A 22,455-nucleotide genomic window follows, 5' to 3' on the forward strand; every position below is an offset into this window, starting at 1 on the left:
ACCTCTGTTCCCAAGCAAACTTTTTCCCTGAAGACTGTCTTTCTGAACACAGTGCATCACTGCCATTTTTGGGATGTAAATACAGTTAAAGTTATCTACATCTGGTACAATTCCAACTGAAAAAGGCTTCATATCATCATATTTTTACTGCAAAAGATGTCATCTTACTGCGTTACTTGAACAAGTTGGATCCTGTCTTCCTGCAACTGTTAACAAGGCTCTTTCTATTGTTGCAGGGTCTCACTCACCCTCATCTTGAATGAAAGTGCACCTCCAAACCCTGAGCTAAGATTAAAAAATATTTCCATCTGGCAACATGAAGCAGAGAAGTTTAGGTTACACTATTTCCATGTTATAGAAGCTATGAAAGCCAGATAGCCTGGGCCACTGGCCGTAGCTAAATAACTAGATGCAAGGGAAAGAAGAACAAAAACCTAGAGCCATTAGCCATGGCTCTTAAATGAAGTGTTACAAAAACTAGCATATTCCCTATAGCTGGACGCAAGCAGCCAGGTAACAGAGACTTCAAAGCATGAATATCCCTTTGGGCAAATCACTAGTACAATAAGAAAAGAAAGACAAACAAAGATGACATACTCACCCTAAAGCATTTTTCTCCTATCCTGTACATTTTGCAACCTGAATCATCGCCAAAGCAGAAGAGCAACAACAGAAACACCCCACCAGCATCAGTGAAAGCACCTCTCTGCCTCCCAGGCTACAGCACTGTACTCAGCAGCTCTGCCTAGTTTCCGTTGAGTTTGCGTGGTTTTATTTTGCAAAACGTTTAGGAAAAAAACTGAAAGCTTAAAACCTCTCCCCGTGCGTTTTACATATTCTGACAAACACCTTTCTGTGCTTATTTCTAAAGACTTTTTGAAATTCCCTCCTGCATAAAAAAAAAAAATAGAAGCCATCTGTGTTTTAACACTTTATTTCACGCAGAAAAAAACAGAAAAGGACAAAGAGTAGGGGGAAAAAAGCTCTAATATACATAGAATTATGTTTGTGTCTTTAACTGCATATTTTAACTGAAGAATTATGTTTGAAAAGCTCAGCTCATTTTCTTTTTTTTAAAAGTATGCATAACCATTCCAGTCTGTATAAGTGATGTGAAGAAGAGGGCAAGGGATGAATTAAATCAAGTGCCAGAAAAAGCAGCAGGGAAAAAAAATCATACTAGCTGCAGGCAGAATCGAGAAATAAAGAACATGAAGGCTCAGTGCCCCAGGATTTTCCAGCCCTCTGGACCTTTCCTCTCTTCAGCCCCCTTTCAATCATTATAATTATTTCACTAATAATCCTCCGCCGAACTCCAGTGTTTGCAAATGCTGCTAAGAGATCACACTGGGATCCTTTGCAAAATGGGACAGCTCCTGACTTAAAAAAAAAAACCAAAACAAACAAAAACCCCTGAGCTCAGACATTGAGGTTTGTACAACATTAACACCTCGCAGAAGTTCAGTCCGCAGCTGGAGGCAGCGGAATATTTCAAAATAATCCTAAAACAATGTAATTGAGGAAACTTACGGAGTCGCTTCGGAGGGGGGGGGGGTGCTTTTTACATATACAAACAGAAAGCTGCTACTAAATAGTAGCCTCTAGTATGTGGTGTGCATTCTTTTTTTTCGTGGAAGAATACCGAGTTACCGTTGCAAAACTAGCGGAAACTGCAGGACAAGAAAAAGCACCAACCTGCTGCCGAAAACCTGGCCAAGCACACGGGCGTTTGCGCCCTCCCCCCCCAAACCCCCGCTCGGTAACAGCAAAGTTGCAGGGAAAGGCTGAAATTACTGTACCTTGTTGCAGGGATAATATTCCAGGGGGCTCAGGCAAGTTGGGTCTGCAGGTAAAGAGCCTACTGCTGTGGGAGCTGAGGGGTAAAACCTAACGTCCATCACGGGGGGCCAGAGAGGGCAGGAGGAGGAGGAGGAGGCGGAGGCGCGCGAGAAGGACGCTGCGCCCGCGGCTGCTCTCGCGCTGCCTCACCGGCTCCCCAGTTGCTGGCGGAGCGCGCGCGGCCGGGCGCGTGGCAGTGTGCACTGTGCGTGTGTGCGTGCGGTGGCAGTGCGAGGCTGCCAGAGTCCCTTCTATTGTTCGGAACTAGATAGCGAGAGAGAGCGAGAAAAGGAGCCGAGTCTCACGTCCCCCATCTCTCATACATCCGCTTGTGGTCTCGCCTCCTGCTTCTCTTCAGTCTTTTCCTTCTTCTTTATTTTCTCTCGTCATCGCTCTTTCCACTTTTTTCATTCCCTTCTTTTTGCTCACTTCTTTATTTCTCCCCTTTTTTCCCCCATCCTCTCTCTCTTGCTTTTTGCCTTTTCTCCCTTCCTCCTTTTTCTCCTCTTGCTTTTTTATTGCTTTGACTTTTCTTTCCTTCTCTCCCCTTTGTTTCTCTTCTCTCTTCTAGTTGTTCCTTTCCATTCTCCCGCTCCTTCATTCCTTTTACTCATTTTTTTGTCAGAAACATATTCGCCCCTGTGTACCCCCACCCATTCATTAAAAAATACAGAAATTTCAATAATTGAATGTTTCTTATTTTAATTTCAGTACATAAAAAGGTGCAAAGCATTTATTTGGAAACGTCTCTTAAAATATGAGACCTAGGCTTTTCGTAAACTTTCTTGAAAGTAGTGGAATATAAATTAAATAAATAAAAAGAAAATACATTCCGGGATATATCCTGTATTTCTCCTTCCTGTCTGCACTGACTCCAATAAAGGGTATCTTTATTGATCTTGACTCGTTTTTCGGTCGGGGATACAAAGCAACCTCTGATGATACAAGGGACGGGTACCGGAGCTATAGCAGCAGCAATAGGGATACACTACAAGGAGAAAGAGATCGGAGCCGAGGGGGGCCATAGTGCGGGGGAGGGGCGCTACTTGGCAACCATGCGCTGTCAGGGATGGCGCTTAAGTAAACAGCAGATCTTATACTATAAATGGGGCTTAGTAAAGGGCGAGCAGCAGCGCCCTGGGCCGTCAGGACTGCACAGAAGGGGGATGCGCTGTTACCCAAACATTTTTTACATACCTTGCAGAACCCCATACAGGAGTCAGAGGATGAAATGTAGAATCATTCTCCCACAAATTCATAGTCTGATATTAAACCAGGTGCTTGCCTGGTGCGATTGCTATTACTGAGACGGTGTAATACGATTTCCCACTGCAGGGGAAGAGGCTAAGGGAGAAAACTGCAACACGCAATTTTAAGTCAAGTTAGATTTAGTATCACCGAAGCTCGAAAGTCAGGCTTCCTTCCGGTGTCAATCCTTTTTTTATAAGTTATTGATTTTTTATAAGTAAAAGCAGGCACAGTGGCACAACTGTGGGCAACGTGGAGAGAAGCGCCATAAGCGTGTTTTGGCGCATAACAGAGATAGACAAAGTGGCATCGGGGTCAAATCTACTGACACTAACCAGACACAAACCCCCAAATGAAAACACACTCGTCAGCATCGGAGAATCAGTTACTGCTTAAGATAAATTAATTAGGTGAAGTACCTAAGTGTTTTGAACACAAGAGGGGTAGGACCTGGACAAAACAGTATAACCTGATGCATTTTCAAAATGAATTTTTAATCAGTGGCAATGAAGCTGAAGTTGAAATAAGCTGAAAATCGGCAGAATTGTAGCAGGGAAATAGTGGCATGTTCAGCCAACCTGCCATCCACAGAACCTCCAAAACAGGCACAAATGTCTGCCCACTAGACTTAGGTACATGACCTAGGAATTAGGTGCTGAACCAACTAAACTGGCACAGTGTGGAGGGAGAAATGATTTAAAAAAATATCCTAATGTAATTTTCCTGGCTGGTGTTAATTTTTAAGTCTGGGATTGCAATCAATAATAGCCAGATAATGAGTGCAATTTTAGATTGCAAACCTCAGATTGCAATACTTGCCTACATCCAGTTGGAGGGTCATTTTTACATGAAGGTTGGATATTTTATATTTATTTAATAGTGCACAGAATCTTACTGGGTAAGATGGTAGGTAGAGATAACACATTTCAAGTTGTTTACAGCTCTCCCATGCCTGCTGCTGTTTTAGTTCCTTCTTACTGCTATATGAAGGAGAAGCATCTAGACTAGTGTAGATTTTTAGACTTTTGAAGAGGCAGGATGTTGCTGTTCTTGCTTCTGCCCCTGTTCCTGTTTTTATTCCTTTTGGTTTTGGGAGAAGGCCCTTGGGCCTTATTAATTAAGGCTTGAGCTAGAAAGGCAGAAAGAGTGTCTTCTTTACCCCTTTTGGGAGTCTTATTTCCTCTCATTTAGAATTATGTTGAAGGAAATTTTTATCTACTTTTCCTTCCTTTTGTTTGGATATTGAAGACTGAAATTTTATTTTTGTCTGGTCAACCAAATTCCCCTTGGCCAAGGAAATTTAGATACCACCCTTGAAAGAGGACTTTTTCCAGAGAAGTCTCTCACCCAGAGACATCTAGTGGCTTTCCAAAGGTCATGCAAGGAATTGATCTTCATTCATTCCTGGAAGGAGAAGAGAACAGGAAGAAAGGAGAACGGTGGCACCCATCCAGCATTAACCACTACAATATCATGAGGATATTCTGGGAGGAGTTTGGACAAAAAGGAAGATGGCTGTTCATGATTCTGAATCAAGATATGAGAAATAGGACTTTGAATTATGCCATTAAGACTAATTTAAGTATCATGCAAAGCAATTTGGGAGGGAGCTCCAAAACTGCCCCTGAAATTGGGATGGGATGTGGAAACAAAAAATCAAATTAACCATCAGGCTTTCAGAGTGGGTTTCTGGGAGATCCAAGATGGTCGCAACAGCACTCTCAGCGTGAGCTTTCTTCCTTTCTTCCTTTTTGCTTATCTTTTCAATTGATATGCCTCATACTGGCCGCAAACATAGGGCGAAGGAGAGGACTGACCTTGTAGATGCTTCGGAGCCATCATCCATCAGTCCAATGGACGCCCATGTTATGTACATGGGAAATCGATCAGGAGTGGAGCCTCTGGGGGTTGAGACTGAGGAAATTGCACAGATCACTCCCCTGGGCTCGTCCATCTCTCTCTCCCCAATCGCGAGATCTGCTCCAGCCAACCTCACGGCCATCCAGGTCTCTGATTCGGCTCAGGACCAGGCTCAGGCTGATGATGCCGTTGCCAGTGAATCCTTTGCAAGGGGTGCAAGTCAGAGAAGAGAAGAGGTTGAGGAGGGGGGTGTTTGCGCTGGGGTGTTGGCCAACTAATTATTCTTGGGAAATAAAGTTTTCGATTCAGGAAGATTTCCAAGTGCTTTGACACCGGCTGTGGATGCCCTAACCACTGCAAGACAACTTATGTTGACAAGGCCCTCTCGGATTACCCTGGACTCAATCTAGTAGGCAATTGAAGGTCTTAATGTCTCAATTTGCAGGTAAACTCTATTTTATTTAAAACCAATGCAAATGAAAATAGGATACAAGAACTAGAGAGTTCCAATATTTCTATTCTACAACAGATGGATGGGGTAAAAAAAAGAAATTGGATATTTTAAAAAATCTCTAAAAATAACTTTCTACTAAAGAAAATCAGGATTGAAATAATAAATTGGAGAATCTTGAAAACTATGTGCAGGGTAAGAATCTATGCTTTATAAATTTCCCTAAAGTGCCTCGCATATCTGCTAAAGATATGTTTAAAAGATATCTAGTTGAGGCTCTCAAAGTCTCAGAACAAGCGGTCCCACCATTGTCTAAGTCATTTACCCCCATTCAAGAAGGGATCAGAGGTTTGTACTGAAAATCAAGCTATGGAACTGTTGGAATCGTCTAGGCTGGATTATATCTAAAGTCTTGGAGACTTCAAACACAGAGCTAACTGGCTGGACCTGCAGCAATGTTTGTGACTTTTGGTTTGGAACCAGACCGCAATTGGATTCTCAGAAAGTTTTTTAAGCATCGTTTTGTTACTTTCTTAATTTGAATGTTAGGGTCTATCCAGATGTATAAAAACACACTCAAAATAAGAGAAAACAGTTTTTGATTCTTAGACCCAGAGTACTCCATATTGGGGCTTTCTTTCTTTAAAATTTCTTGCAAGTGTTACATTAAGTATAAGGCTCTTTCCTATACTTCTTTGTGCCTTCTCAATTAGCTATGTTTTTGAGTGACAAAGTGGTCTAAAATGCCTCTGTTGATCCTTCCACCTCTGCTTGATCCCACAATGATCGATGTTTAGACTTCTATGAATAGATTCCTACACTACTGGGTGAATTTTAAAAGGCCTGCGCACGCAAATACTGGGAGATATGCATGTGGCCAGGCCATACGCATGCCAAGCGCATTTTAGAAATATCCCGGCAATGCGCGTCCGGGGAAGCGCGTGCTGGCAGTCGGCTGACGTGCGGCATTTACTTCATCCATTCAGATGAAGTAAGTTCTGAAATAAGAAAAAAAAAGGTAGAGAAAGGGGTTTAGGAGTCGGGGAGGAAAGGGGAAAAGGGAGGCAGAGTAGGTAGGGCATAGGGAACTGGGGAAGGCCTACTCGCATCGCCACGTGTTTTTTTCAAAAATCCCCCCCCCCACACACACGCGCAACTGGGCACCCGCGCACACTTGTGCGTGCCGATACAAAATCAGTCGCGCATGTGTGCACAAGCATCATATTTTATAACATGTGTGCGCGGCTGCGTGCACGTTATAAAATTGGTGAGTCCATGGTGCACACCGGGAACCACACGCACATGGACGCCCTCGCATTTAAAAAAAAATCTACCTTTACATGTGCTGTTAGGGGCAGATTTTCAAAGGGTTACATGCGTAGGGGGGTTATGCATGCCGGGCCTATGTTCAAAAGGCCCGGCGGCGCATGTAAAGCCCTGGGATGCGTGTAAGTCCTGGGGCTTGAAAAATAGGCGGTTCAGGGGTGGGCTGGGGCAGGGCGGTCCGGGGGCAGGGGATTGGTCAGAGGCCTCTGCAAGGCTGCTGGGCTGGGAGATCGTGCACCGGCAGTCGGCCAGCGCATGCAAGTTACGCCTGCCTCTGGCAGGCGTAACTGTGAGATAAAGATACGGGGGTTTGTTTTTTTGGGCTGGGGGACTGGACAGGTAGGGGAAGGGAGGGAAAGGTGGGGGGGGGGGGGGAACGGGGAAAGCCAGCTGGTCTCCCCGAGGGCTCCGCCCATGCAAGATGCACTATTGTGCACCCCCTTGCGCGCCAACCCCTGATTTTATAACATGCTGGTTACTACCTTTCTTAGTCATGGCCAGTGAGTGGGGTGCAGCTAGCATGGAGTAGTTAGCGATGAAGTTCCTGTAATAAGTTGTAAATCCAAAGAATCTTTGTAGGCTGCGGAGGCCTACTGGCTGGTGCCAATCTCAAATGCCTTGAAGTTTCTCAGGGTCCATGGTAAAACCACGATTGGAGATAATGTAGCCCAGAAATGGAAGACGAGTCTGTTCGAAGATACACTTCTCTAATTTTGCGTAGAGACGATTGTCTCTGAGGTGTTGGAGGACTGTTTGAACATATGAGCAGTGGGACTTCAGGTCTTTGGAAAAGATCAGTATATCGTTTAGATATACCACGACAAATGAGTATAGTAGGTCCCAGAAGATGGTTTATGGTTTATTGTTTTTACATACCGTCACATTGGCCTGGCCTTCACAACGGTTTACATTAAGTAACATAAAAGAAATACAAACATTTATCAAATATAGTTGCATCTAAAATCTGTTAAAAGTACATAAAATATATTTTAGATGCTAAGAACAATAAAAGTTTTAAAATATTAATAGTCTTGGAAGCTAGAGATCATAACAAGTATACAAATTAAGATAAAAACATAAAATATCTTGTGACAGATAAAATAATAAAAATTGATAAACAAAACAATAATAACAACCATTTTAAGACAGACTAGATCAAAGTATATATGGCTAAAAAGTCGTTAACAGAAGAATCGTGCTGTAAAGGCTGAAAGACCGCAGGGGCATACAAAGTCTGAAAGGCATTACTACATACTCGTAGTGGCCGTCCCTCTATTGAAAGTGGTCTTCCCAGATATCCTCTGGCTGGATCCATACAAGATTGTATGTGCCTCGGAGATCTAACTTTGTAAAGATCTGGGCTCCTTGTAGGCGATCAAATAGTTAGCTAATGAGTGGCAGAGGGTATCTATCCTTGCGAGTCACGGCGTTTAGCCCACGGTAGTCAATGCAAGGACGTAAGCTGCCATCTTTCTTCTTCATGAAGAAGAATCCAACTCCTGCCGGAGAATCAGAGGGTCTTTATTAATCCTTTATTCAGATTTTCTTTAAGATACTCAACAATTGCTTGTGGTCTCCATAGCGATAGAGGGTAGGTTCTGCCCTTGGGAGGGCGTGGGTACCTGGAAGGAGCTCAATGGGACAATTGAATTCTCGGAGTGGAGGCAGGATGTCAGCATTTTGTTTGGAGAACACATCTTTGAAGTCAGAATACGTATCAGGTAACCCGGTAAGGGTTGTAGAGTTCAGAACGGTAACCGCTGGAGACACCTGTCACAGACATCGGTTCTGGCACTGGGGTTCCCCACTAAATTAACTACAGGGATTGCCAGTCGAAGTGGGGGTCCGTGTACTTGGAGCCAGGGAAGTCCTAGGATTACCAGATGCGTGGAACACTTCAAAACGTACAGTGAAATCTCCTCTTCATGGAGGGTTCTCATGGTGAGGGGTGGAAGGCCACGGTGTGATAAGTAATGCATCCAGGGAGGTGCTCTCTCTGGATTGAATGCAATGGCGGAGAAGGTACTTCCAGAGGTTGAAGCGAGATCTGGAGTAGTGTGAAGATGTCGTCCAGAAGAATAAATTGCCACTCGCCCCAGTGTCCACGAGTGTGGTAGTGGCAAAGGAACGTGACTCCCTAGAAAGGGACACAGGAAGCAATAATTGGGGGCCAGTAACAGTAGTGCCCAAGCTCGGGATCCCCGCCAGACTCAGGCTTTGCAGTTTCCTGACTTTACGGGCAGGACTGAAGGAGGCAGGATGGTGTATACATGGAGATTCAGTTAGCCGGATAGCATGGGGCCTGGCCTTTTAGAGTTTTATAGACCAGTACCAGGACTTTAAAAATAGAGTGCAATGCAATCAGTTGCCCATGTTAGAGATTAAGGAGTTGGGGTCACAGGATCAAACTTTCTGGCATTGAGTAGATACTGTGCCACAGCATTCTGGATGAGCTGCAAAACGAGGGACAAATTTTTGGGAGGCCCAATGTAGATGGAGTTGTCCATAGTCTGGCCTGGAAATGACATAGGCTTAAATGATGATAGCATAGGCCAGGAGTGGATGGAGATGATGAAGCTGGCAAAGATGGAAGAAGTCAGCTTTGGCAACAGATCCTATGACTTTCCATGGTGATCTACCTAGACTGTGAACTTTGTGGCTGTATGGTATCATGGAACCTTCTAGGAGAATCTCATGGGATGTAGGAGGATGATCTGCTCTACTTACCCAAAGTACTTCTGTTTTTTAAGGGTTGTGTTTCAGTTTGTTGCAGTGTAACCAGTCAGCAGTCCTCATCAGGCAGGTACCTGTATTTAGATTCTGGATGGCTCGCTCAGGGTCAGCACCCAGTGGGCAGAGGAATTGGATGTTGTCTGCATAGATGAGGAAAGGGATACTGCAAGATCTAATTATGTGCCTACTTTAGTCTATCTATGGACTTTTCCTCCAGGGGCTTGTCCAACCCCTGCTAGGTTAATCACCTTGATCACATCCTCTGGCATTAGACTCCACAGCTTGACAGTATGCTGAGTGAAAAAGTACTTACTACATTCTGTTTTGAATGTGCTGGTTGTTAGTTTCATAGAATGTCCCCTTGGCTTAGTATTATTTGAAAGGATAAATAACTGTACTTTATTTATCTGTTCCAATCCACTCATGATTTTATAAATGTCTATCATGTCCCATCTCAGCCACCTGTTTTCCAAGCTGAAGAGCCCTAACCCTCTCATCACAGGAGAGATGTTCCATCTCCTTTATCATTTTTATCGCCCTCCTCTGCACCTTTTCTAGTTCTGCTAGTTTTCATTGAGTCAGTGCCTTGATTATATTATATTCCCCCTTCCCTACCCCAGACCTTTATCTTTTTGCCATTTGCTTTTGTGCATCATTCCTCTTCTAGCTTGGGAATAGTGAAAAAAAGGTATGTGTTTAAGATAATCAAGTTTCTTCTGATCTTTCCCTTCAATAACCCTGCCCTACCCTTTAATTCTTCATATTAGTCCTTTTAGTCTTCCCCTTTTCATTATGCTGTTATCAAGAAAATTGTAACCCTTGCCTTTAGCAATTGGGCAAATAGATGCCTTCATTTAAAACTTTCATAATGTAACCACTCTTTCTTGCCTCCCTCTGTTCTCCTGGGAATTATGCCTGACGTTCTCCTTCTGTGTCCGTTTGTATTTTCTGATTGCTGGGGTTGTTTTTGCTGCGACATTTTTCTCCTACTTCTTTGGTGAACCATACTGGCTCTGTGATTTCTCTTCATCTTGTTAACATGCCTGACACAAAGATTTGTTTGCCATTTCAACACCTCCGTTTTTCCTCTTTACCTCCTAAATCTCCTGCTGCTGACAAAGACTTCCTTAAGATGATTGTTCATTTCTTGAAGTCGACTTCTCTTATGTTTAAGACCCTACCGTGCCAGAGCCACTTTAACTACTTAAGAGACTCTGGGCAAACATTTATAGCTGGACCCCCCTTTTATTTTTTCTAGACTGAACCCCTCTATAAATAGACCAAAAGGCCCATTAGCTATTTCATGAAACTGTATGTTTAGAAACACTGCTTTTATCAAATAAAAACATAAGAAGTTTCCAAACTGGGTCAGACCGAGAATTCTTCAAGCCAAGGATCCTGTTTCCAACAGTGGCAATCCAGGTCACAAGTACCTGACAAGTACCCAAACATTAAATAGATCACAATCTACTAAAGCTGGTATTAAGCATGGTTATTCCCAAGCAGGTAATTATAAAACCCGCGCGGCATGTGTCCCATGTCCCGCACGGTTCTCGGCGCACACACATGGATGCAACCAATTTTATAACATGCACCGCTTTGCTGCGCACAGTTATAAAATCTGATGCCTGCGCACTCGGGGGAGGAATTTTTGTAAAAATCACGTGGCGACGTGAGTAAGCCTACTCCAGTTCCCTCCCAGTCCACTCCAATAAAGGAGTGGACTGGGAGGAAAATTCCCTAACCCTAACCCTATCCTTCCTCTCTCTTCCCCTCTCCTCCCTGACCTCTAAACCCCACCTACCTACCCTAATTTTTTTTTGTCCCTGAACTTACCCCTGCTCCATGGAACAGGAATAAGTTCTGCTCTCTAACCAGTTGCCGGCGTGCGCTTCCCCTGGACAGCGCCTAATGGCGCTGTCCCGGCCAACTCCCTCCCCGCCCCACACCCTGCCCCTTTTTTGTGTGGCCGGGCCGTTTTGAAAATGCAGTCAGCTCGTGCATGGCCCAGCAATGCGCATATGTCCTGGGATTTGCACGCGCTGGGCTTTTAAAATCAGGCCCTAAGTCAACTTGATTAATAGCAGTTTATGGTCTTCTCCTCCAAGAACTTATCCAAACCTTTTTGAAACCTAGCTACACTAACTGCCTTAACCACATCCTCTGGCAACAAATTCCAGAGCTTAATTGTGCATTGAGTGAAAAATAATTTTCTTCAATTATTTTTAATTGTGCTACTTGCTAACTTCATGGAGAACCCCTAATCTTTGTATTATCTGAAAGCGTAAATAACTGATTCACATTTATCTATTCAAGTCCTTTCATGATTTTATAGACTTCTATCATATCCCACCTCAGCAGCTCTTCTCCAAGCTAAACAGCCCTAACCTGTTTAGCCTTTCCTCATAGGTCAGCCTTTCCATCCCCTTTATCATTTTGGTCACCCTTCTCTGTACCTTCTCCAGTGCAACTATAACTTCTTTGAGATGCAGTGACCAGAATTGCATACTGTATTCAAGGTATAGACTCACCATGGAGTGATACAGAGGCATTATGACATTCTCTGTTTTATTCACCATGCCTTCCTAATAATGCTTAACATATAGACCTAGATTTATCATTTTGCTATAAATTTCACAAGAATAGTGCCTGTGATGAAAAAGGGTATGGTTAGGGTAATTTTTTAGATACTGCAATGTGTGCTATTTTACCACCCCTGTGGTGTGTTTTTACATTGTGGGCTTTTACCACTATTTGGAGAGAGGGAGAGAGAGAGAGAGAAAGAGAGAGAGAGAACCTCTTTATAAGGCTCTCATATAAGTAAACTATTTATACCACTGTTGAAGGGGCAACTAGTAACTCAAAGTGAGGTTTTGGTGATGGCCTAGGTTTGGGGGCAGTTTAAAATGCACAGTCAGAGGTTCAAACAGCACAGTAAACATCAGTGAAGATTTGATGTGATTTGGAGTGAGGAAATGTACACAAATATGAGATTTGTACAATGGACTCTCAACCTAGCTTATTGCAACAAACTAGTTCGAGAGTACATTGTACAAACCTCATATTTGTGTACCTTTCCTCACTTCGAATCACATCAAATATTCATTGATGTGTACTGTGCTGTTCGAACCTCTGACTGTGCATGAAAAACTGCTCCCCAAAACGTAGGCCACCACCAAAACCTCACCCCGAGTTACTAGTTTCCCCTCCTACAGTGGTATAAAAAGTTGACTAATAAGTGTGCCTCCCCAGAGGTTTTCTTTCTCTCTCTCTCTTTCTCTATGATTTGTACTAAAAATTACAAATCACATATCAGGTATAGGTATAGTTATTACTGATCTTAAAGCATGTGTTATGCAAAGCATCCCTCATTTTAATTTACTCTGCCCAAACTCCTCCCATTTGGGAAAAATTTGCTTACTCATCTCGTGATGCGTTATTTATCACAGGCGTTATGGCGTTATCACAGGTATTAGGGCCCTAACGCCCGTGATAAGACCCTAACACGATTTGATAAATGACCCTGTTGTTGCGCGTCCCGTTTGCGCTCGGCCCGCGCCCAAGCCTGCTCACCTCACTTATTCCTCCACGGGTCCAGGGTTGTCCTCCTCTGCAGCAGCAGCGAGCACAGCCAGAACTCGGCGTCCCGCGGTGGCGGTCACCGGGCCTTCCACCTCAGCCAGGCCCTCACGGCTGTGTTCAGCATCCTCTGTGGCATCAGCTCCACCCCAGGCGCGAGCGCGCGGACCGCCCAGTCCCTTAAAGTGCCAGGGACAGATCCCAGCCTCGCGGCGCACCTTGAGTGAAAGGCTGCTTAAGAGGAAGTGCCTGCCTTCACTTCCTTGGCAATCGGGTCGATCACGCTGTGATTTCTAGTTTGCCTCTGCGTTTCCAGTCTTTGTTCCAGTCTTGTTCCAGCCTTGTTCCAGTCTTGTTCCAGTCTTGTTTCTAGCATCCTTCTGTTCCAGCGTCCTCTGTTCCTGCATCCCCTGTTCGCTGCGTCTCCCAGGTAGTACCGTCTTGGACTGTCTTCTCGGTACTGACCTCGCCTGTTCTTGACTATGTTGATCACCATCTGGATTTGACCTTTGCCTGTTTCCTTGTCCATGTCTGTATGCTGCCTGGAACGACCTCTGCCTGAACACTGACCATGTCTGCAACGCCTGCCTGGAACCGACCTCTGCCTGACCACTGACCACGTCTGACTGCTGCCTGGGACCTGACCTCTACTTTGGCTGACCACCCATGGACTGATCACTGGAACCTGACCTTTGCTTTGGCTGACTACCCACGGACTGACCACTGGTATTGACCCCTGCTTTGGCTGACTATGCTATCTTGATTCTGGCCCTGATCCTTGCCATACATTCAGAGACTCTCTTCTGGCCTTCTCTGGCACCCTAAACTCCTAGCCTGAGCATCGATCACGCACTCTAGATCTTGGTGGGCACACTCCTGAACTTTCTCTCAAGGAGATCCTGCGAGGCCCACCTAAGATCAGGCGGCCTGGGTATCCAAGGGCTCAACCCAAGGGAACCCGGGTTGCTAGGTGGTGAAGCTCCAGCTAGCCTCTGTCTCCTCTTGTGCTCCGCCTCCTGGTGGCAGGCGCTCTCCTGGGTCCGACCAGGAGCCTACCAATCCTGCACTAGGCCAACGGTCCCACCTCCCCGGCGTAACACCTGTCTGTTTGCTTTTTTAACTGGCATGGGTAATACTGAGCCGACAATTTTAATGTTGTGTTTCGCGCCGCGGCTGACCGCGGGCGCACCCCCCCCTACCTGGCCACGGCAGTGACCCGCCGCGACAAACAGCCCGAAGAAAGCCCGGACCCAGGGCAGTCGTTCCTGCAGGCTGGAGTGGGCCCGCGGGGTACCCACTCACTGGGAGCCCTCCTAGTCTCCCCGGGGCTCAGCGTCTTCACTGCCGGGAGGATCCAAGATGGCCGCCGCCATGGGATCCAAGAAGGCCGCCATCATCTTCACTATATTTAAAGGGACCTGACCCCTTTAATTAGACTCACCTCCCTAGGTCCACCTAGTCCCAGCGGTTCGGGTCCCTACGGGCTCCTCACCGGGGGGACCGCAGACCACCAGTGGTGAAGACTCAGCGCCTCATCTCGTCTCTTCATCGCATCCGTATTCGGCTCAGCCTCCAGTGCCAAGGGTCAGCTGGTCCCCGCCTCCTGTTCTGCCTCACCACCCGACAAGAGACCCTACGGATCCTCCGAAAGGTATACCATCCTCTTGTCGGCCAAGGGTCCACAAGCCTGAGCATAACATTTAATGTATTATTCACTGTGACACCTGGATCTTTTTCCAGGATGGTAACTCCTAATATGGAACATAACATCATGTAACTACAGCAAAGGTTATTTTTCCCTATATGCATCACCTTGCACTTGTCCACATTAAATTTCATCTGCCATTTGGACACCCAATCTTCCTGAATCACAAGGTCCTCTTGCAATTTATCACCAATTCACTTGTGATTTAACTACTCTGCATAATTTTGTGTCATCTTCAAATTTGGTCACCTCACTCATTGTACTCCATTCCAGAACATATAGTACATTAAAAGCACCGGTCCAAGTACAGACCCCTGAGGCATTCCACTGTTTACTTTTTTCCACTGAGAAAACTGACCATTTAATCCTACTTTCTGTTTCCTGTCTTTTAACCAGTTTTGCAGTCAGAAAAGGACATCACCTCTTATCCCATGACTTTTTAGTTTTCTTAGAAGCCTCTAATGAGGGACTTTGTCAAACGCCTTCTGAAAATCCAAATATACTACATCTACCAGTTCACCTTTATCCACATTTATTAACTCCTTCAAAAAAGTGTAGTATATTTGTGAGAAGCAGACAAGACATATTTGAAAGTTAACGTCTGGCATGGATCCTTTCACAGAGAAAACACTGAAAAGTCCAAACCAGAGATACAAACTCTCAACACAAATATCCCTGAACTGATAAACATTATTAACATGACCCCCCCTTGGCATACATTTGCAAACCATTCTTACCTTAACATTTTACTTTTGTTCCTATAGCAGCAGCATACAACATTCCAGTATGTACACATACTTGTAAACACTGCAGGATCTGGATTGCAAGGTCAGAGAGAAGATCAGCTCAATAATGGCCAGGTGCTAATCAACCCACTCCCCCACACAGCAAGACAGCCAAGTGTTAAGGTTCTCCACAATGATCAAGCTTAACCTTCCAAACGCTCCCCTTGACTGCTTAAACAGCCTCAGCACAGGTTTTATGCACATAATAACCCTTGTGAATACTGCAGGATCTGGATTGCAAGGTCAGAGAGAAGATCAACTCAATAATGGCCAGGTGCTAATCAACCCACTCCCCACACAATAAGGCAGTCAGGTCCTCCACAATGTTAAAGAGTGGGTGGAGCCTAAGCCAAATAGAAATTAACTCTTGTAGGTAATGAATCTTCTGTATACGTGCCGAAATGAAACAGCATGCATATGTGCGGCAGCAATCTCAATTGCAATACACGCAAATCAACCAGCACGCACATGTTGGCTATCAATTCTAATTGCTATGCGCTCAAATTGACCTGCGCGCACATCTAGTCCATTAATGTTATTTGGCAGTACGCAGAAATCAGCCAGCGTGCACATAGTCCGCATCAATTTAAATGACCAGATTTCTTAATTGCTATGCGTGCAGATAGGACCCACCTATGCAGGTAATTTATGCGGGGAGGGGCGCAAATTATGCTGCCTATAAAAGGATCTATTGGCGCACTCACTGTCCACCTTCACCATGCCTCAGGCACGTGGAGCTCTGATTTACAAACCCAAGTTCTTGCCAGCTGAGGTGGACTGTTGTGTCTGTCGGTCGCAGATGGCTGCGACTACTCTGCCTTACCTCTTCTCTTCCCTTTTCCTCCTCCTTGGGCAAGATGGCTGCTTCCGGTGCCAAGGGCCTCAGCATCTCCAACTCAGCATGGGCGTCCCAGTCCGCCATGCTCATTTCCATGGCCTCCTAGGGCGCGCGTCTGCACATCTCCTACATCATGGCGGGAACCTTGGGGGCATCCCCACCGCATGACATCAATATCTCCAGGTATTTAAAGCCTCCGCTATGCTTCCACCTTTGAGTTAGCAAAGACTCCGGTTTAAATACTCTGACCGCTCTAAGCTGCACGCTTAGACTCTGCTCTACACTCTAGGGCCTTGCTCCATTAAGAAGCACTAGGCACCCACTCCTCCGGGGTCTCTCACTTCCATCCACCCTTCGGGGCCTCTACTAATTAGACAACCGCTCCTTGGGGGTCTCTCTCTCTCTCTTTATTCATTTCAGGATCTCCAGACTATCAGGTACTCGCTCCTCGAGGGCCTATGAGTCTATGTATCCTGCACCACTGACCTTTGGTCCAACATCTTCATTGCCAGGAAGACGCTTGCACTACACTCCAGTGAGTACTTCTATGATCCGCTTCTCCAACTCCACCCACCAGGCTCAGCTATCCCGCACCGTGGGTTTCTATCTACCTTGAACATCTGGGTGAGACTTCTACATCTGAGACTGTCAGAACGTATTGGCACCTTACCAAATTCCAGTGCCTTTCCTTCCTGCCTCATACTATCTATCTACAGCAGTACAATAAAGTTTTCCACCTACAAGTGACCGCTCTCTGCATTTAGCCTATCGCTGTGGTTCCCCATGGGGCCACTCCCCATAGGAGAAGTCATCTCCACTGTGACTAAGGGTCCACACAATGTCACAAACATAACATGGACATGCTTGTTGAGCATGTCATATGGTACCAGAATCTACTGTATGGTCCCTAGTCTAAGAGGGTGGATGCCTATAGGAAGGAGCAGATGGGACACATTTAAAACTAATCGGAGAAAGTTCTTTTTTACTCAACGCACAATTAAACTCTGGAATTTGTTGCCAGAGGATGTGGTTAGTGCAGTTAGTATAGCGGTGTTTAAAAAAGGATTGGATAAGTTCTTGGAGGAGAAGTCCATTACCTGCTATTAAGTTCACTTAGAGAATAGCCACTGCCATTAGCAATGGTAACATAGAATAGCTTAGTTTTTGGGTACTTGCCAGGTTCTTATGGCCTAGATTGGCCACTGTTGGAAACAGGATGCTGGGCTTGATGGACCCTTGGTCTGACCCAGTATGGCATTTTCTTATGTTCTTATGTTCAGATCTGGAAGCAGATCAGGCACACTGACAACTCAGGGTTCCACCACAACCATAGCATTGGGTAACTGATGCACAAGTGGAGAGACCTGAGAAGTGGAGAGACCTGTGAAGTGGAAGCAGGCCAGGAGGCTTGCAGAGGGAGAAGGTAGCCACATCAGCTTCAATCCCTCTGAGCAGCTGATACTCAGCACCTTATCTGAGGCAGCTGTGGCTGGAGTTGGCCAGCTAGACAACATGCAACGTCTATGGCAGGAAGGTGATCATTGTATTTTGTTTTTTAAAAGTAGACTATATTGATATCCCTCAGGCACTTCTTAATAAGCAAGCCTTCTTAAAGCTACTGCCATAGTAAATGTGTTCATGTACAGTATGCAAAGCATTATTGGTAACATCTCTACTTATCCGTATGTACACAGTATAGAGTACAGCAGTTTCTGTTAAGCTTTTTAATGAACAGAGGGGACAGTTTTTTTTTCAATCAATATCCAAAAATTGTATGAATGCATGATCTACACATGTATGTACAAAGGCAGCATATACCTTATGTCTGCTGCGGCTTTGTTCATATAAGCTAGGTCAAACTGTGCAGTGGTCTTTCGTGTGTGTATGAAGAAATGCTGTCAGTATTTATAATGGCCTAGTAAAGTAGAATGTTTAAGGTGTAGTTGCATAGCCTGTACATTAAAAAGCATAAGGGATGTTCTTTTTAGGGCCTATCTAGGGTGACCATATAGCTCCATAAGAAAAGCAAGACTATTGCACTGGCTGTTTTAAAATTTACCTTTGCATGTAGAGTGACCAAGTAGCTCCTTGTCAACGGAAAATAAAATGAACCAGCTCCTGGCTTACCCCAATGCATGCAATGAGACATAGTTCTGCTTTTCTTATGGAAATCAATAGAGAAATCAGAACTACATTTCTATGAATACAATGGGGTAAAACTAAGACTGAATTGGCTTGTCCCCCTTGACATGGTCACCCTAGGCCTATCTCCTCTGCCACGTTCCTCACAAGGTCCCCAACAGATAGGACATGTGTCTTGTGTCCCAGCAGGGCAAATAACATTTGGAGTCTCTTTGTGTTTTTCTATGCTTCTCGCCACTTTCATTATTCTTCAAAGGACAGGGCCTTATGTTTGTGTCAGTGGTAGACTGTGACCCAAATATGTGCAGCACAGTCAAAGTGCTCTGCCTCCTTAGAAATTCTTAATACCCAAGCACTCTGCAGCCTGGCTTAAGCCCTCCTTCTGCCACAAGGAATACCAGCTGGAGTGTAAAGCAGGGTTGTAGCAATATAGAATGCTAGGGCCATTAATAGCTCTGTACCACAGGACTAGTAATTAGGTCTATCTAGTGTAGCATGTATCCCATATGAACCAAAGTACATAACATACCAATTAGCAGTGCTTGATATTTTTGTATTTCTTTTTGTAGAGGAGCCAGATGATGAGCGTCCAGGACCAGCACCTAGATGACCCCAAAGGTGGTACTGGTATCTGCAGGTAATCCCTGACTTCTCAGATGAGGAGGAAAGGGGAGCCCATGAACAGCTGGAATAGCCTGAGGAGGAAGAGGAGCAGCAGCAGCAGGAAGAGGAGCCGGAGGCCACACTGGCTGATCTGCTACAGGATCGCCTGCAGGACAGCAGTGCGTCTGACCAGCCCGAACCTGAACTGGTTGCCAATCAGGCTGAGAGACTGGTAATACAGCAAAGCGCCAGCCTCTTGGTCGCTATCTCAGGCCTGCCTGATGTGGTGAGGCAGGAAGCAGAGTCCCTCCATGATACCATCAGGGAGGAAGGACAGGGGATTCTGCAAGCTACAGGGACCTTTGCCGGGCTACAGATGAACAAACTGCAGTGTGGAGAGAGATGCTGCAGCGGATGCCCCCTGTGCAGCCACAGCCACCAGTGGCCCCATGGCTTTTCATGGTGCCCTGGATGCATTACCACCTTATGGGCCACCCTTCCTATGGATGACACCTGCCCATGCTGAAGAGCCTGCTGTGGGGCATCCACCTGCACCTCAGCCTGCACCTGTTATGCGTGCAATCCACAGCAGACCCACGGCGCAGCCCCCTCACCTCTCTCCAGTGACTCCAGTGCCTGGTCCCTCGTCTCTGGCGGTAATAGGCCACCGGCTCTGTCCTCGAGCCACCCCTGGTGCCTCCAGCTCAGCTACAGACGCTGTTGACTCTCTCCAAGCTCGGACCTCTGCTTCGCCTGACCACGCTGTTGACTCTCTCCAAGCCCGGACCTCTGCTTCGCCTGACTACTCCGTTGTCTCTCTCCAAGCTCAGACCTCTGCTTCGCCCAACTACTCCATTGCCTCTCTCCAGACCCAGACCTCTGCATCGCCTGACTACTCCGTTGCCTTTCTCCAGACCCAGACCTCTGCATTGCCTGACTACTCCGTTGCCTCTCTCCAGACCCAGATCTCTGCATTGCTTGACTACTCCGTTGCCTCTCTCCAGACCCGAACCTCTGCTTTGCTTGACTATGTTTGACTTCTCCGCGCCCAGACTTCAGCCTTGCTTGCCACCACTTCCAGATTGCCACCAGCCCTGACTCAAGGTTGCGCTACGATGCCTCTTCAGTCTATGTCCTGGACTTGGCCTATTCAGGCTTCGGCCTGTTCTTGCTCGGGTGCCCCCTATCTGACTTTGTTCCTTTGGTGCCCGGGTCTCTGGGACTCTACCTCGTCCAGTACAGACGTATCCTTTCTCTGTTGCTGTCTCTGGGCTGACCTTGATCCTTCCATCGACGACGACATACAGAGGCTCACCTAAGTCCAGCCAGCCCCGGTACCCAAAGGCTCAACCCGTGGGGAACGAGGGCTGGTATTGGTGAAGTGCCAGCCGGCCTCTGTCCATCAGCCCACTTCGCCTGCCGATGGTGGGGACCCATAGGATCCTTCCTACAGGTTGCATCAACCCCACCTCAGCCCAAGGGTCCACCTCCAGCGCAACAGCACCAGGCTATCCGTGAATGGCATCACTACCCCCGCCTGCATCCCCTGTCATGCTTCCTCCACCACCACCAGAGCCTCTGCTGCCTCTAGCTGTACCTTCCTGCAGCCATGAACTAGAACTGCCCCAACCTCCTTTGAGGGTAGTGTGAGCAGTGGCAGGAGTCCACTGCGCAGGAGCTCCGGGTTGGGGCAGCCTAAGCTTCCTGAAGCCGGAAAAAGAGGACAGCCTAGGAAGTGATATTTTAGTTTCTTATCCTTTATTTATCTGCACATTTTTGTAAATAAATGCACTTTATTGTAAATAAATCCACTATCACCTTTGGAAATGTCTTTCTATGAGAGTGCTCCTTTGTTGTATAGCCTGCCTTTGACTCAAGCGATGGATTTCTTGCAATTCATGTTGAGTTAGATGCTCTTCCTCCTCCTCATTTTCTTGATGGGCCTCCTCTGGAGAAGGCATGTGTCTGTTTAGTGCAAGGTTATGTAGCATACAGCAGGCTAGAAAGATTTCACACACTTTAGGGGGGCTGTAAAGAAGGCATTCTCCAGATCTTTCTAGACAGCGGAAGCGTGATTTAAGTAAGCCAAAGGTTCGCTCTCTGACAGCCCTGGTCTTACAGTGTGCCCTGTTGTAGCGACACTCAGCTGCAGTTGCTGGGATGGCAATGGGGCTCATGAGCCAGGTTTTCAGTGGATAGCCTCTGTCACCTGAAGATTAAGACACAGAAAATCTGAGTTACATATACCTTCTGGGTTTGATAGTGGCACAGCTCACAGGACTAGTTTACTGGAGCCCTGCAGTGGCACCCTAAATATTAGGGATGTGAATCGTTTTTCAACGATTAAAATTATCGTCCGATAATGTTTATATCGTCTTAAATCGTTATAGAACACGATACAATAGAAATTCTAACGATTTATCGTTAAAAATCGTTAAATCGTGTTAGTGCGCACTAACTCGAGTTAGTGCGCACTAACGGGGAGTTAGTGCGCACTAACTCGATTTAGTGCGCACTAACTGAAAATGATACAAATAAACACTTTCCAGGTCACTGAAGGTCAGTTAGGAATGAATATGTGTTCCTATTGGCTGGCTGCCCTCTTATCTATTGATATTACCAAGGTTACCACTGAGGTGATGGTTGGGGGGATGGGAAATGGAACTGGAAACTAACGAACACCAACAGAAAATGAAACAAAGTGTTCACACTTCCCAGGTCAGTAAAGGTCACTTAGGAATGAATATGTATGTATGTATTCCTATTGGCTGGCTGTGCTCTTATCTATTGATGTTACCAATATGGTTGGGGGGATGTGAAATGGAAACAGTTGGAAGCTTGACAAAAAAAGTAATGTAATGATCAGCACTCACGTGACTAGAACTTGTTTGTTTATTATTTTTGTTAGCAGGCACCTGAAATGCTAGTGCATGTTGAATTTGCCAATCACTGTGCATTTTAGAAAGGTGGTCCTGGCTGGAACCGTACACAGTTCAAATATATGTAATTGATTGTTGGTAAGTGTATTTTTTAAGTAGCCACACTGGCACCAGTATGTTTACTTTTCCTCCTACTTAACTCACTAGCTCAGCTTTGTAAGAAGGGCTTCTCTGCTTGTGTGTTGTTTTTGTTTGGTGTGAGGAGAGCAGAAACATCAGATCTTTATTCAATCTACTACAGTCATCTCTTACAGTGCCCTATCCCTATTAATACCAGGAGTGTTGTGATCTTCCTGCACACAGTGCCCTAACCCTGATACCAGTCTGAGACAGCTCCCTCCCTGCATTACTAGTGAGAGGCTGGCTTCACAGACAGGGGGGAGCTGCCTGACCCTCACTCCTGACTT

The 22,455-nt window shown here is 45.8% G+C and overlaps 1 protein-coding gene across 6 annotated transcripts in view; it reads right to left on the reverse strand.

Annotated features, from left to right (window-relative positions):
* Positions 1–2,110, reverse strand: part of TOX2 (TOX high mobility group box family member 2) — a 725,581-nt gene extending 723,471 nt beyond the window's left edge. For 2 of the 6 annotated variants that reach the window (XM_029612516.1, XM_029612518.1), the window contains exon 1: positions 1,800–2,106. In XM_029612516.1, coding sequence (XP_029468376.1) covers positions 1,800–1,898 — 99 coding nt within the window. In that variant the 5' untranslated portion in view covers positions 1,899–2,106. Of the gene's footprint in view, positions 1–601; positions 722–1,799 lie in introns of those variants that run through there. The other 4 variants (XM_029612517.1, XM_029612514.1, XM_029612512.1 and 1 more) reach the window with 3 other exon arrangements.
* Between the last annotated feature and the right edge of the window lie 20,345 nt (positions 2,111–22,455).

This window comes from Rhinatrema bivittatum, chromosome 8, assembly GCF_901001135.1.
Source record: "Rhinatrema bivittatum chromosome 8, aRhiBiv1.1, whole genome shotgun sequence".
NCBI lineage: Eukaryota > Metazoa > Chordata > Amphibia > Gymnophiona > Rhinatrematidae > Rhinatrema > Rhinatrema bivittatum.